This window comes from Nicotiana tomentosiformis, chromosome 12, assembly GCF_000390325.3.
Source record: "Nicotiana tomentosiformis chromosome 12, ASM39032v3, whole genome shotgun sequence".
NCBI classification, from domain to species: domain Eukaryota; kingdom Viridiplantae; phylum Streptophyta; class Magnoliopsida; order Solanales; family Solanaceae; genus Nicotiana; species Nicotiana tomentosiformis.
In genome coordinates, this window is record NC_090823.1 from 84,194,811 (window position 1) to 84,212,443 (window position 17,633).

General features: G+C 34.7%; 2 protein-coding genes across 2 annotated transcripts; both read right to left on the reverse strand.

Moving 5' to 3' along the window:
• Positions 1-12,471: 12,471 nt before the first annotated feature.
• Positions 12,472-13,445, reverse strand: LOC104099161 (putative germin-like protein 2-3). Its single transcript, XM_018771768.3, has 2 exons — positions 13,355-13,445; positions 12,472-12,962 (listed from the first exon to the last, which is right to left on the reverse strand). Exons 1-2 carry the CDS (start codon positions 13,443-13,445, stop codon positions 12,472-12,474), a joined length of 582 nt encoding a protein of 193 aa, XP_018627284.2.
• Positions 13,446-13,781: 336 nt separating this feature from the next.
• On the reverse strand, positions 13,782-14,927 carry LOC104099162 (putative germin-like protein 2-3). The gene is made up of 2 exons (XM_018771767.3): positions 14,753-14,927; positions 13,782-14,482 (listed from the first exon to the last, which is right to left on the reverse strand). Exons 1-2 carry the CDS (start codon positions 14,865-14,867, stop codon positions 13,947-13,949), a joined length of 651 nt encoding a protein of 216 aa, XP_018627283.2. The 5' UTR covers positions 14,868-14,927; the 3' UTR covers positions 13,782-13,946.
• Positions 14,928-17,633: the final 2,706 nt, after the last annotated feature.

Sequence of the window (17,633 nt, forward strand, 5' to 3'; positions counted from 1 at the left end):
GTTATGTTGGAACCAAATTACTTTAAACATGAAATCGTTCGTCTTTTATCCAAGAATTATCATATCATATCTTGATGTTGGTAGTAATATTTACAGGAGTAATTTCAACTGAATCAGAAAACAACAAACAACGAAATAAGCTCACATACTACTTAAAACCAAAATAAAAATAAATTTGAGTAAACGTAGACCCCATCACAAGGTACTAGTCACTTCATTAATATTTTTTCTTTGGACAAAATATTAACTTGTAAGTGGTATCTTGGTGTAGTAGATCAAACACTCATAATAAAGAACATGTCGAATATTAAATCTTCCTTTGGGCCGATTTATTATTCACACGTAAAATCAAATAACTATCACGCGTTTATTACCACAAGATACACATGTAATTCTGATAAACATTGACATTCCTTTGGGCCGATCAATATTCATATAAGTTACACACAACCTTTTATATTTCAAAACAAATAAATCTCCACAATAAATGTCACTTTGGTGACATCAATCTTTTAATTTATTCATCTCAAGATATATATAATCATACCAATATTCAAATTTAAATTTTCCAAAAGCAAAAACATAGAGTATAAGTTTCAAAAACAAAGTAAATTATGGTGGGCCCAAAAATTAATCTGAAAGATGCTGCCAGTATTCAATTGATGAAATACCGAAACCACAATCTCGAATTGAAGTAATTCTACTCAATTAACACTTTAACGTATTAACAGAAGGCAATACCAAAGTTCTACTCAAATCTTGTTAACCAAACATTAGTAATCAGAGTACCAAATTTAGACAAAAACTGTAGTGTGACCTGACACCTCTGTCAGACCATTAAACAATAACGAATAAATTGCAAAGGTACATGTTACAATCATTCTTTCAAAATAAAACCCTTTCTTGCATCAAATAGAGGAGGACAAAACCTTCGTTTCTTTAAACTTTCTGTCACAAAATCGCAACTTTATGGCCTGTTTCTAATCTTTATTTCCATGCTTAAAGTATCAAGCAGTGAGTGTAGCTTTATAAGTTAAATAAGACATGCATGCACTTCTTTAATATTAATATAAATAAATCTTCAACATATACACCACCAAAATTTATATAATCAAACAAACAAGCATTCAAGATAAGTTTATTCGTTTGATACGACCAAAAGTCCAAAATTGCCTTTAAAAGAGCATCTAGTGTACATTTTGTCTTAAAGACACTCCACTGTCAGGGATTCTTATATTACCAGTTACCTTGAATCCCTTTGTCCTTTTCTTTAGTTAAAATTGTTAAAAGGAAATCTCAATGCATATTAAAAATAAATTAAACAAAATTGCACATTATTGCTCCTTTCTGGCAGCATATACTGAGAGAAGATGAACCTCTCAAATCCTAAACTTTAGTGCCGCAAATTAAAAGCGGCAAACGGCAAATAGAAATGGCAGACGGTGCGGGCAGGTTCTGTCTGAACCCGCGCAATTTCAACTCGTCTCGTCCTGCATAGGATTTAAACCCGCATTCACCCGCTTCGCACTCCCCCCGCCCCGTAAATATTTTTAACTTTTTTGAAGTAACATTTTTGCTCGTCATTGCTTTTCAGTGCACAATGTATACGGACAGAATTAAATATATAGTTTTTGATAAAATATATACGAACACAATGCATAATGTGTTTGATAAAATTTCTCAAAGGAAAACCTTCCTTACTGCTTTTAGGAGGTGACACCAATAACAGTACATTGCTATAAGTGCATTAATTCTATAATGGCAGACACAGACATTACAAAGATATAATCGAAAATGCAAAGTTTTAAACCAAAATTAAATAGGAATTCCACAACAAAGATAAAGCTCAAAAACTTAATTCAAGAAATTAATTCTAGATTACTAGAACCAGAAAATGGAGCTATAGTGAGAAGTAGAATTCAGAGAGAAAAGGGACTCACAATCCTTGATAAACCACAGAATAATGACCTTCACTGATAATTGAAAGTTGCTGTAAATTTTTCTCTGATTATCGAGCGAGAGGACTAAGGAGAGAGATAGCCCTAATGAGTGAGAGAGCAGTTGACTAGGTCAATAGAGTGAAATTGGGACTATGATTTTAATATTTAGCCATTATGTCTGTTAGTTCAAAAATTAAATCCCCACCCGCGCCCCGCCCCGCCCCGCCTCGCCCCGCAACCGCAAACTCTCAAACCCGTACTGCCCTGCAAATATTCAAACCCACCCCGCCCCGCATCCGCACCGCTCTATTGTCATCCCTAACTGCAAACCTTTCTTAATTTTTTAATGAACCAAAAAGTTTCTCAGATAAACTAAATTTGGCAGCCGTAGAGGAAAGCACGTTAACTTGAAATACCCAATAACAACATCTCTCTGTATGCCACACAACTAGTGTCCGAAAAATTAGTACTTGTTGTAAAAATAATTATATTGTGGATGCCCATTTATTACTCAGGAAGATTATCCGTTTGATACTCTATTGAAATTTATCTACAAGAAGCTGATGCAGACAGGTTGCAAGCAACTCAATAAAATGATTTGTAGCAGCTTTTTATTAAACATGCAGGTTGCAAGCAGCTCATGCAGACAGCTTACAAGCAGCTCAAGAAAAACCTCACAACTGCTTCCTGAAAAGTTTCGCATTGCTTCATTTCTTCTATAAATAGAAGAGTTTTCAGTTCATTATGTACATCAGTTTGAAATTGAATAATATATCAATCTCTCTCTATACTTGTTTTCGGTTTATTTACTTTACAGTTTTTATTTTATAACATGTTATTAGCACGAATTATGCCATTTTGAGCACTTATTTCGAATTTAAATTTCTATTTCAGTATTCATCTCCGATGTAAGGCGACGCTCTTACGTCCGTGGTTAGATCTTGTTCATTCTGAGTATCATAAAGCAAATTATATCCTTGAGGTTGTGAGTTTTTCTTCTTACCAGTAGTGATGTAGATATCATTCATGTCTGAAGTGGCCAAATTTGTGTAAAGTAATTTGAGCCTTTTGCTTATATTTAGTTTAATATCTTTATCATCAATTGATCGGTTATGTGCTACGTATACAGTACTTATTTTGGTTTTTGTTTTCATCCTAATTATCTTAATAAATGATTACAAAGTGGATAATATTGTTATATTCACTTAAACTCCAACAGAGTTTGCAAGAAATATACAACCATCAGAAGATGTTGTGTTTCGTATATCTCATTGTAACTAAATTTTGTTAACCAACAAAAATTGTATATGCCTATGACTACCAAAAGTGATAATTTAGGCTTGCTATGGTTACAATAAAAATAAGTTATAGAAATTTTTTCTATATTACATACATACCTCGATTTGCTCCTGAAGTAGCAAATATATTAAAAGAGGTCAGACGCCATCACAATTTAATGTGGTTATTGCACGTTCAGATAATTATGTTCCATCTCTTGAAGAAAGAGAACTTTTGATAATATTAATCTATTCCCTGAAGTGAATGTGACAATATTAATAAAGCTCCCGAAGAGCTAACTGTTTGTCTAGAAGACATATGACACAAGTAGTGTATGAATAATATTTGATTGTGGACAATAAATTGAAGGCTCCCGAAGAGCTTATTTGTCATTATTGTTGTCAAAACATATGTTATGATAAACTCGAAGTTTACTAATACAAATGACAATCATACTGAGACTACAAATGATTGAAAAATTAAAAATCTTCATGTTTTCACAATCATAGGGGGTAAATATGTATGTGAGAAGTTACCCGTCTTATTCTTCAGTTTGTACTACATCACGTAGCAGTCACAATAAATCACAAATTTTTACTGAGGCAAAAGTAGCTACAGTAAATTAGAGTTTACTTATACAAAAATAGTCACAGTAAATCAGAAGTTTACTGATATAAAAGTTTATGCCATAGTAAACCAGAAGTTTCCTAAAAGATAGCACATGCCATAATAAACTAGAAGTTTTTATTTGCCACATGGTTTAAGTATGATGAGCTAATTGAGAATTTTGATAAGCATATATTGAAGAACTAGAAAATTCTTCAAGAATTCTGTTGTGTTTCTTGTTCTCATAATAAATTGATTATATCAGCTAAAGGTGGGACTAAGACCCCTGAATTCTTGAATACATAAAAGGTGAATATGAGACCATTCACCTATCATGTGAATCACTTATAAATGCATATATGAGATAGTTATATGTGTGTTTATTGTCAACTTGCAGTTTGGTATTTGAAATTGCTTTTCTCAATTAAGAGCATAATTTTCACATTGTGAAATCAAGACAGTTCATCTTGATAACGCTGGTTTATATCCAAGTTGGTTTAGCATTGAATACCTCCTATTAATGGCTAAATTATTGCTTATGAGAACAAAACTTCATATGTTGGTCTAATATTTTCTAAACTGCATACAACAACACTTGTATACATCAGACCAATAAATATATGATAAGTCCTCCCCTCACAATTGGTTTAGGATCAGAAATCAAATTTTTTTACTATCTAATAACTTTTGATGCGTGGTATATGATTAATTTCTCTACCACAAAGCACAAAGATAGGATTCCCAAAGAAAATTTGGGATATGTGTTAGTTTTTCTAACATTAAGGGGATGTAATAAGCAGTTGAAAAATATGTTATATGAATCGAATTATCATTAGTGTGATCCTCATTCAGAAGATAATTCAAGTCAAATGCTAGAAGCATTTATTGATCCAAAATAAAATATCATATTTCAGCTGCAAATGCTCCTATTAAAATTAAAGTTCCTGAATGATAGAGATTATTGTACGCATGAAGCGTGGTAGACCAATCGGTTCCAAAGGTAACAACCTTGAAAAGGATATGAGCAAATGATCAAAATGATCATAATAAGGAAGAAATAAGCTCTAGAAGAGCCCACGACATAACATTTCATGAAACTCCAGAAGAAGTTAATGTACCTGGAAATAAAGAAAGTGATGAGATCTAAACAAGTTATGTCGCTTGCGAACCGATATGAAATGACTGTCGATGATATATTTGATACAATATAGTGCACAATATTGTAAAAAATTGTGAGGATCGGACCTGCAGTCCAGACACCTGAAGATGTCATGCCATTTAAATGCAAGTCATAACCTATATGACTCATTTGATTAAATTTCTTTAAAAATCCCTGAAGGATTTAAAATGCCTGAAGCATATAGTTCAAAGTCTCGAGAAATGTACTCAATCAGATTACAAAGGTCTTAGTACGGTTTAAAGGAATCGAGGCGCATGTGGTATAATCGCCTCAATGAATATTTGCTGAAAGAATGTTACGTAAGTGATGTTATTTGTCCATGTGTTTTTATAATAAAAATGTCATCAGAATTTGTTATACTTGTTGTTTATGTTGATGACATAAATCTTGTTGGAACTCCAGAAGAGCTTCAAAAAGCAATTGAATATCTTAAGAAAGAATTTGAGACGGGATTTTTATCCTGTAAATTGAACATTTAGCAGACGAGATCTTTATCCATCAATCTGCCTATACAGAAAGGGTCTTAAAACGCTTTTACATGGACAAAGCGCACCTATTGAGTACACCAATGATTGTTCGATCACTTGAAGTGAATAAAGACCCATTCCGACATGTAGAAGAGGACGAGGAACTCCTTGGTCCTGAAATACCCTATCTCAGTGCAATTGATGCACTTATGTATCTTGCTAATGCTACAAGGCCTGACATAGCATTTTTTGTTAATTCACTAGCAAGATATAGCTCTTCTCTTATACGGAGATATTGGAATGAGATTAAGCATATTTTTGCGATTTTTAAAGGGAACTCTTGATATGAGTTTGTTTTATGCTAACAAAGGTAGTGCAGATCTTGTTGGTTATGCAGATGCAGGTTATTTATCTGATCCCTATAAAAGTTCGATCTCAAATCGGGTACGTGTTTACATGTGGAGGTACTGTCATATCATAGCGCTCCACAAAGCAATCTATTGCTGCTACTTTTTCAAATCATACTGAGATAATAGTTATTCATGAAACAAGTAGGGAATGCGTATGGTTGAGATTAGTGATTCATTTTATTCAAGAAAAATGGTGACATCGATGTGCAACAAATCTGTTTAAGTGACAATCCAACAGATTTGTTCACTAAATCTTTGCCAACCTCAACTTTTGAGAAGATGGTATACAAGATTGGAATGCGGAGACTCAAATATTTGAAATAAGGTTTTTATCAGGGGGAGTAAAATACGTGATGTACTCTTTTTTCCTTATTAAGGTTTTTCCCATGTGATTTTTCTTATAAGGTTTTTAATGAGGTAGCTAAAAATGTGTATTACTAAATATTTATACTCTTTTTACTTCACTAGGATTTTTTTCACTGAATTTTTTCTAGTAAGGTTTTAACTAGACACAATATCTTTTAATGAACATCAAATGGGGAGTGTTATGAAAATAATTATATTGTGGATGTCCATTTATTACTCCGCTATAGATAATCTTCATGAAGAAGATTATCCGTTTGGTAATCTATTGAAATTTATCTATAAGCAGCTAATGCAGGAAGGTTGCAAACAATTCAATAAAATGATATGCAGCAACTTCTTATTAAACAGGAAGGTTGCAAGCAGCTCATGCAGACAGCTTACAAGCAACTCAAGAAAAGCCTCGCAGCTGCTTCCTTTATTCTATAAATAAAGGAGTTTTCAGTTCATTATGTACATCAACTTGAAATTGAATAATATATCAATCTTTCTCTATACTTGTTTTCGATTTATTTACTTTATAATTTTTATTTTATAACAATACTGTTTTTCTTTTACTTTATTTGAAAACAAAATCAAGGAACATGAATAAATGAGGTTAAATCTCCACTGTAAAACTATATTCACGCCACTATTGCGGCTAGCAAAAATTTGAAACTTTTTTTTTTTAATTATGCCTTAACAGAAATAATCTCAATGGTTTAACACGATATATGCTCCTTGTCACGACCCGAAATTCCCTCCTTCGGATCATGATGGCGCCTAACATTTCACTTGCTAGGCAAGCCAATATTAGAATAATATTAACTAATTTTTAAATAATTTTTAAATTATTAATAATCAAGGGGAAAAAAGCGGAAGCAAAGTTTGAAATATAGTAAAATAATCCATAAAAACAACGGTGTCTAAATACCATCCCAGAATTGGTGTCACAAGTGCACGAGCTTTTAGAATAAATACAAATAAAGGTCTGAATAAAATAAAGCTGTCTGGGAATAAGCACACAGCTAAAGTAAAATAGACGGGGACTTCAGAACTGCGGACGCCATGCAGTTATACCTCAAGTCTCCTCTGGTAGCTGAAATCCGAGCAAGTCTATGGTACGCCGCTGGGACCAACTCCAAAATCTGCACAAGAAGTGCAGAGTGTAGTATCAGTACAACCGACCCCATATACTGGTAAGTGCTGAGCCTAACCTCGACGAAGTAGTGACGAGACTAAGGCAGGTCACTTACATTACCTGTACGCAATATTAGTAACAACAACAATAATAGAAATAAATCAGGTAATTCATTTATAATAATTGAAGCCAACTCAGGAGTCATAACCAAATTGTCATTTCCATCAATTCTGTTGCAGCGTGCAACCTGCTCTCACAATATATTCACATTCAATTCTGTTGCAGCGTGCAACCCGCTCTTACAATATATTCACATTCAATTTTGTTGCGGCGTGCAACCCGCTCCTCCAATATATTTATTTTAATCAAGTTTGTTGCGGCGTGCAACCCGATCCCCAAATATATATATGTATGTCGACTTTTAAATAAGTCTGTTGCGGCGTACAACCCGATCCTCCAATATCGACTTTTAATAAGTCTGTTGCGGCGTGCAACCCAATCCTCCAATATGGACTTTTAATAAGTCTGTTGTAGCGTGCAACCCGATCCTCCAATATATTCATTATAATCAATTCTGTTGCAGCGTGCAACCCGCTCCTCCAACATATTCATTTACCAATTCTTATAGAAAAAATTTCCCCAATAAATACAACAATTAATATAAAATTATAAGATAACAAGCATACAATAATTATGATTTAATTATGAAACAAACAAAGGCAAATAGCAAATTATTATGAAAATCAGAGAGAAAATATGCAGTTTAATATTTAGTATGCTAAATGTCAAATAACAATTGAGGCACATAATTCAAATAGCATGTAATAATTAATGCAAGAATTCAAGAATTAATATTTGACAAAGAATAGGAGAGAAATAATTATTATAATAATTAATTCATGATTTAAAATAATTTATGATTTTTCAAGTAAGCAGGCAAACAATTAATTTGACGACATATAGACACTCGTCACCTCGCCTATACGTCGTTCACATGCAATTCACATAACAAATAATTTAAGGGTTCTATTCCCTCAAGTCAAGGTTAACCACGACACTTACCTCGCTTTGCAAATTCCAATCAATTACTTGACCACAACTTTTCCTTTTAAATTTGTCTCCAAAAGCTTCAAATCTATTCACAAACAATTCGATATACTCAATACGAATCATAGGAATTAATTTCATATGAATTTATAAATTTTTCGGATAAAAAACCAAAATTCATTAAAATATTCGGCAGTGGAACCCACGTCTCAAATCCCGAAAAAACTTATGAAATCCGAACACCCATTCCGAGATGAGTCTAACCATATAAAAATTATCCAATTCCGATATCAAATGGACTTTCAAATCTAAATTTCTCGTTTTTGGAAGATTTTAGAAAAATCTGATTTTTCTTCCATTAATTCACGGATTCATGATATAAACAAGTATGGAATCATGAAATATAATCAATATAGGATAAGGAACACTTACCCCAATATTTTCCGTAAAAATCGCCGAAAACTTCGCCTTAACCGAGCTCAAAACAACCAAAATGTGAAAATAATATCGAACTCTTGGATATATACATTGCTCAGGCATTTCCGCACCTGCGGTGCCTGGGCTCGCATCTGCGAAATGGGACTGCCAGGCGAGGCCTCGCACCTGTGGAGGAAAAATGCGCACCTGCGCTACCTTCGCTTTTGCGATTCTTTTGTCTGCTTCTGCGGACGCGCGGGTGCGTGCCGATTTTCGCACCTACGGACTTTTGCCCATCCACGCCCGGGCACATCTGCGATCGAAGGCTCGCTTCTGCGAGCTCGCACCTGCGGTCAAAAATTCGCAGGTGCGATTACAACAGAAGGCAAAATTTCAGATTTTACTTAAGTCCAATTCTTGATCCGATTTCAATCTGTATCACTCCCGGGGTACTCGGGACCCCATACGAATATACCAACAAGTCCAATAACATAATACGGACTTACTCGGGGTCTCGTATCACGTCAAACAACGCTGAAATTACAATTCACACCCCAATTCGAACTTTGAGTTTTAAACTTTTCAATTTGCAATTCATGCTAAAACATATTAAATGAAACCGGAATGACTTCAAATTTGGCACACAAGTCATAAATGACATAACAGAGCTGTTCAAATTTTCAGAATCAGATTCCGGCTCCGATATCAAAAAATCAACCCCGTGGTCAAACTTGGAAATCTTTAGCATTTAAATTACTAGTTTCCGTTAAATGGTCATAACTTGAGCCAGGGACCTCCAAATTAATTTTCGGGCATACTCTCAAGTCCCAAATCGCGATACGAAACTACCGAAACTGTTAAAATACTGATCCGGATCCGTTTGCTTAAAATATTGAACAAAGTCAACTCAATTGAGTTTTAAGGTTCTGTTTCACATTTTAATCCATTTTTCACATGAAAACTTTCCGAAAAATTTTATAGACTGCGCACGTAAGTCGAGAAATAATAAATGGTGTTCTTCGAGGTCTTAGAATACAGAATTACTTATTAAATTTAAAAATAATATTTTGGGTCATCACACTCCTCATATCAATTGTTGGAACCAAATTACTTTAAAGATGAAATCGTTCATTTTTTACTCAAGAACTATCATGTCAAATCATCGACAATGCGGAAGCGTACCTGAATCCATGAGTGCCACAGAGATTACTGGATCTTTTGGTGTACGGTCTTCCAAACCAAGACGTAAGCCGTTCTACTCTTCAGCGATGAGATGTTAGAAAGAAAAAACATTTGTCTGATTTGGGGACCATAACCCTATTAATAGATGCACAAGTTTATGTATTTCTAATTTAGCTCGTCATTAAATTAGAAACTATATCCGGGTATCTACACATAAAATCTCATACTTTACAAGGTATCTAATAGACCCATTTAACTTTAAAATCTTAGCATATCACTTTTAATTTGGATCAACCTTTTAATGATAGCAGCCAACATACAATTATTCTTAATATCATATATGTGCAAGTCCATAAAAAGTTCTAGATTTGTTCATCATTCTTTAAACTTACTACTAGTAATTGACACTTGTTGAAGGAGGAGCCTTGATGTAATGGTAGAAGTTGCCTTCATGTGACCGAGAGGTCACTAGTTCAAGGTGAGAAAACACTCTTTTACAGAAATGAGCTTATTGTACCCCGGAACCCAATGCACTAAGATTCAAGGTGGTCCCGCCCTTTCTCCGGAACCCTTGCATAACAAGAGCTTGGTGCATTGGGATATCTTTTTTGCTAATCATTGACACTTGTTATGGATATTTACTTGAAATTAATTTTTAACAGAACCTGATCTTTATACTGTCTACATAACCTTAAACTCCTTGAGAGAGTAATAATTCCAATAAGAAAATATTAAAGAGATTTTTGTGCAATTGCTGATTCAAAACTGAATGACCATAAATAAGAATGCCAGTATTAATACATTAGAGGATTTTTTTCATGTTCATAAGCAACATGCAAGGCAGCTTAGGAAACTCATTTGAAACAAGATAAAAATGACCAAAAAGTATTTAATGTAGGATAGAGGGAGTAATTCTTTCTTTAGTTTAGATAGTAATTCTGTGAAGATATGCACATCATTGATAAAAAAATCTATGGTCTCTAGCACAAGCACAAACTTAGACTAGAGAGATTTAAAATCTGAAGTATTTAATGTGGATTAGCCGGCTGCTGGACCAGTTCTTATGATCATGTTATAAAGAAGAAGAGCACAAAATTAAACAAATCTTGCTGCAAAGAAATTGATATATTAATTATCATGCGATCTTTTAAATTCTTCAAATGATAATACCAGCAACAATTTTTATTACTTGTAACACATTGATAACACTAGTAGTTTATTATAGGAATAATATATAATTAGCCCTGGGATTGTCTTCATTTATCATATGCACCCTTACACTTTAAGGGGTATGACCCCCTTATATTTGTTCAAACTGTAATTAATATCACCTTTTGAGCTGATGTGGCACATTTCTGGACTGACCGCATGAAAGCGTTAAAGTATCATATTTTTTTCATTTTTCATTTTTCTCTTTCTTCTTTTTTTATTCTTTTATTCTATCCCTTCTTTTCTTATTTCTTTTCTTCTCCTTTTTTGATATTCTCCTTTCTTCCTGTCAGTGCCTCACCTCAACTCCCCATTAGCCAAACCTTCAATACCAATTAACTTTCAATTGCAACCCATCAATTGATTTTTAATTTTCAAACTCAAGTATTCTGGGTTTAAGAAGAAAAGAAAACAAAGGATCACAAAAGAAAATCAATTTTCGGGCGAGCTTTGACTAACAGATCGATTGCTGGTTTGACCTTTATCTTATCTCCATAATTCTCCAATTAAAACTTTTCCATCCCTCTTCCATCTATTTGCCAAAATACCCCTCTTCAGAACCAGAAATAAAATCGAAAAGAAGACAAATGATTTGACCGGAAAATTTTCCGACTAGACAAATTAACCAGTGGCTTTCATTTGTGTCTCACATTTTGTTTTCTCTTCCAATGGAAAAGTAGGAGGAATAAAGTGATAAAAACTAACCCGCGCGTACCCAGATCGAAGGGAGGAGGAGCACAAACCCTCCTTGTCGGAAAAAATGGTGCCGACGATACCAAGCTTTCTGACCAACTAAAAATTTTCCTCAATCTATAACCTATTTAGACTCTTTTTTCTCCTTAATTCCGTTTAATGTCAAAGCCATCTATCTACAATGAAAAAAAGAAGAATAAAGAAAATGGCGCGGGAAAATGAGATGGGACATCGAGAAGAAAGAGAAAATGAAGAAAAGAATAAGAAAGAGGAAAAGTAGAAAGTAAAAGGAAGAGAAGGAAAAAGAATAAGAAAAGCTAAAATAAAGTAAAATAAAATAAATAGCAATAAAAAGGAAATTATGAAGTTTAAAAAAGGCAATACACAGAAGATGAAGATGTTATTTATTACACTTCTAACAAATTTAAGCGGGTCATAGGACTCCGCAATTCCGCGAAGTGTAAGGGTGCAAATGGTAAAGAGAGACGTCGGCGGATCATTATGTATTATCCCTTTATTATACTAATCAATGATTGAATCTTGTTAACAAAATCTTCATCTACTTAGAATGCCTTGGTATGAACTTCACTTGCTCTGGTAGGATTTGCTCAGCATTTTCAATGCTTATCAAACCTGGATTCTGGCTGCTCAATGCAAGAAGTGCAATAGCATTTCCATATCCCACATTTCTCTGGAAGTGAACAAGTCCCACTGGAAAAACAAACACATCCCCCATATGTATTACTGTTGAGATTAATCGATTCTCAGGGTTGGAGGTGACAAATCCAACATGTAATGAACCTTCAAGGACAACTAGAATTTCAGTGGCTCTAGGATGAATATGTGGAGGGTTAACTCCACCAGGTATATAGTCGATTCGAGCCATTGAGATGCCAAGAGTATTCAGTCCAGGAATTTGAGCTACGTTGACTGAAGTGACCCTAGTACCAGATTGAGTGGTTTTGTTGCCAGGTAGATTCAAACCACCATAATAGAAATCATTGGCTTCTACTAGCACAGGATTCTTGCATGTCAGACCATTTAACCTAACTGATAATTAAGCAGGGATATAAATAGTCAGAGGCGAATCTAGGACGAGTTTTGTTTGTTCAAAGAACACATTATCTTTAGTTCGAAAATATATTTTTATATACAAAAAAAAAATTAAAAAATTACCATGTATACATATAATTATATCAGCCGATTACTTATTCTGAACCTATTGACTTTAGAATCTATATTCACCAAAGTACCTTTATATAAGTTACACGCAAAGTTCTTGAGTAAAAGCATGCATCTTTTTTCTAAAGAGTTTAACTTTTGTGCGCTGACAATGCAATTTATTAGCCGGTTAAAATACGCTGTCAATATATATAAGTAATAAAATAACTTCGTAAACCTTCAAAATGTAGAGTTACATATGTTGAAACTCCAGTTTGTACCTGCGCTACTAGTATCAGCGACACAAAAGTCTTGCAAAGGGCTAATCTCTAATGCCAAGCCAGAACAGAATAAGGTGAGAATCAAGCTCATAAAGATGATGCGTTTGGCCATTTTTTCAAAAATGCTGCAAAAAATACAAGTTTGGAAGAATAATAAGAGGGAGGAAATTAGAAAAAAAGAAAGGTTTTGACTTTTGAATGATGAGATGTGGTTTATTCAGAGGTTAATCTTTAAATAGAGGAGTTGTAAGATCATGCTTCTTGAATTTACTTGATTAGTCAGGTAAAAGCTTTTTTGGTAATTTATGAAGCTCCCTTTTAGTACACATAATTTCTTGATTAGTTTAGGTGACAACCCCTCTTTGGCTGCACCCAGTGGCCAACTAAGTATCAACTAATTATAGATTATAAGAAAGAGTAAGCAAAATGCTGAAAAATAAATAGAATCAAAGCAAATGCTTGATCTTACAATAGTACAATTGCTAGGAAAAAACTAAAATTACAATCCACACTCAATCAAACAAACAATTGAACAAACAGAATGAACACAAATGACAAATAACAAATCTGAAGCTTCCATATTCATGCTGCTCTAGAACTTTGGTTGGATCTGAGCAACAACGGTGTTATCAACTTGAAAAGCCTTAGCAAGAAGATCAGTTGCAATAGCTGGATCCGATCCGAAAACTGCATTAGCAATGCTTATAACACCAGGATTCTGGCTACTCAATGCTGCAATTGCAACTGCATTTCCCTTTCCAACGTTGCGTTGGTAGTGAACAAGTCCAATAGGAAATACAAACACATCACCTTTTTTAAGTACCTTAGTAATAAGGCGATTTTCGGGGTTTGAGGTTACAAAACCAACTTGAAGAGAACCTTCAAGGACAGTGAGTATCTCAGTAGCTCTAGGATGAGTGTGAGGAGGATTAATTCCCCATGGTGCATAGTCGACGCGAACCAATGAAATACCAAGAGTGTTCAGTCCTGGTACTTGAGCTACATTGACAGGAGTGACTTTAGAGCCAACAGCATTTGTTGTGTTGCCAGCCAAATGCAGCCCGCTGAAGTAAAAATCATTAGCTTCTACAAGTGAAGAATTCTTGCAAACCATGCCATTTATATTCACTGCAATTACAAAAGTATGATTAGCAAAAAGTTTATGTGAAGTAAATAATTTTTGTACTATCACTTTACCAGGTTAAATCTACAACAACAGGTAACTTGAAAAATAGAGTAATAACCTGCTATATGTATGGTCAAATCATATTGATAGTGTTAAAAAAAATTATACTGTCAATATATATAACTTAACCTCTTATAAAAACATGCTTCCTGCTCGTCATTCATTAATGTATACTACTAAACATATAGTATATATTACAAATTCTTGAATACCTGAGCTACCAGAATCTGCGACGCAGAAATCTTGCAATGGACTAGGCTCGAAAGCAGTGACAAGGCAGCAGAAACTCAGAGTTAACAAGCTAAGAAAAGAGAATAATTTGGCCATTTCAAACTCAAAAACTTAAGAATAAAACGAAGCTTGAATTTGGAGTTGAACAAGTCTAAAATTAAGTGTGTTTGATGGGATGAATCAGCTGTGCTTCCAATGTCACCTTCTTATATAGGGACTTGATACATATGAATAATCCATGATTTGGTGAGTATGCCGTAGCCATTAATCTTTTTTGAATAACTAATTAAATGCCGTCCTAGCACATTAATTCTTGTTTTTCTTTTCTATAATCTGGTTTTTGAAGTTTTGTAGTGATATCAATATTCGCAAAAAAAGTGGTCAAGGAGGAGATGTTTTAGTTTGATAACTGGATACAGATGATGGTTGTTGAATATGTTACCTTAAATATTATTGCCGACGGCAACTGGCCAAATGGTAAAGAATTTGATTGTTAATGAGTTTTATTCTGTATGCTCACGACATAGGGATATAAATAAATTAAGGATTTTTATATTTTTTGTTTTACCATGCGATTGGAATTGTATGGGGTAATTGGTTAGCGACAGTCAGACAAATGACGAGATTTCACGTGGAACTAAAGACAAATAAAATGTGAGTCAGCAAATAGCGGGCATCGGATGCAAGCATATGACCGTTGCCGAGCGAGTCCCGAAGGCATCGAATGCGAGAACAAAGATGTGGAAGTAAGACATCGATCGGAAAATACAGCATTTAATGAGCAGTCGTTACAAAGAATCTCTGTATTTATGATCAACCGTTATGCAGCCATCAATTACGATTTTATTCTCATTCAAGGGGAGCTTGATTTGGGGATCTTGTCTCCTTATATAAAGCTATAAATAGGAGAATTAGCATCCATTATATGTACTAAAAAGCTATAAACTGCTCTCATTCTATAGTTGCTCTCTTTATTTTATTCTTAACTTTGCTTTTGCTACTACTATCGGAGAAGCTAAACACTTAGTTGGGCTTGTATTTCTTTTAAAATTATTTTATAATCTCATTTTAGTTCCTATTTATTTCATATTTTGGATCAAACTAATTCATGTGTCTATAAATCACGTTACAAATTCAACTGTACTGCTTTACGGGTAAACAGTTTGGCACCCACTATGGGGCATAGACAATTGTGTAATTGCTTTGATCCATTCATCTGTTACTAACAAATTTTGATTCCTTTTTAGCAAAAGAAAAATCAGATATAGCAACTAACGATGTCAACAATTCTTATAATGTTGGAGCCCACAATGAATGTGAGGATGTGTTCCAACGTGATGATTCAACTAGAGAAACCCGCAATGAAGGAGATGAAACAACTCCAGTCTGCAAAGGTCAAAATCCTCGGCATGTGAGAAGTCTAACTCCTGATGATGCGGATGACGAATACGTTATTGTAACAGTCAAAATCTTGAGAGAGCAACAAAGGGGAATTATGGATCACCTTTCAAGACAAGACCAGGCGATGACAGAATTGAAGTAGGCACTATCGGTTGCTTCCAATAATTCTAAGGAAGGATCTCAGATTCCTCCCAGCACCCCTGTAAATCAAACAAGAACCGGTAACGACGCTCCAAGGAAGGAGTTCGATTTTAACGAGGTAGGAGGTACCAGTAGTGGATCTGGGAACGATAACAACACATACGGCCCTTTCAAAACCAAACTCATGATATTCATGAGGGAAATAAATGAGCGTATGGACTAAAATGTTAAGGAATTCCATGCTCGGATGGATCAGATCCCCGGAGCACCATCGGTTTTAAAGGGACCGGATTCCAAAAAGTACACGCAGTTTCCGTTCAAGCCAAGTGCGGCCCCAGAATTGATTCCGAAAAGGTTTAAAATACTAGATATTCCAAAGTATGATGGAACTTGGAATCAATAGGAACATATCAGGACCTACACTACGGCTATAAAGGAAAATGATTTGGCCCAACACGAGATCGAATTAGTCTTGTTGAAGAAATTTAGAGAAACCCTAATGAAGGGTGCTTAAACTTGGTATTCTCTTTTACCTAAGCACTCCATTGATTCTTTTGAAATGCTTGCAAATTTTTTTATTGCAGCTCATGTTGGAGCAAGAAAGGTTCAAGCAAGAAAGGCGGATATATTCAGAATAGCACAAGGTGAATCCGAACTATTGCGAGAGTTCGTAATCCGACTTCAGAAGGAAAGGATGTTATTTACGGCAGTACTGGATGAGTGGGCAACGGAAGAATTTACAAATGGTCTCAACCCGTTGAAATCCGATGCCTTCAGTAAGCTGAAGAAAAGCTTGCTAGAATTTCAGGCAACCACATGGAAAAATATCCACAATCGCTACGAGTCAAAGATTAGAATAAAGATGATCAACTAGGTTTCTCGGTGTCTTCCAAAAGGGTGCAATCGAGATTGGAATCAGGAAAGATTCAAAGCTGATGTTGATGCAGATCAGAGGTCATTTTCAGCCTTACAAAAAGGTCGATGAGCGAGGAAATAAATGTTTCAGTCATCAGATAGGTTTGCTTAGCAAAACATTGTAAGAAAAAGAAGCGTCTGGGTCCCGAGATTCAACGTATCCCCGATTATCCGACTACAACTTTAACATCAGCTTGGTAGAACTGACGTCGATTTTGAGGAACATAAAGGAAGCTAGGTTCCCCGAACCAGTTCATTCAGATCCTAACCAAAGGGATCCCAATCTGTGCTGTGATTTTCATGGAACACATGGTCACTGATACGACCCAAGATAGCCAACATGCACTTTGGATGTCAATTGATGGCTACTTTTGCAAATGGAGGCTATGTGTAATTTTTCATCAG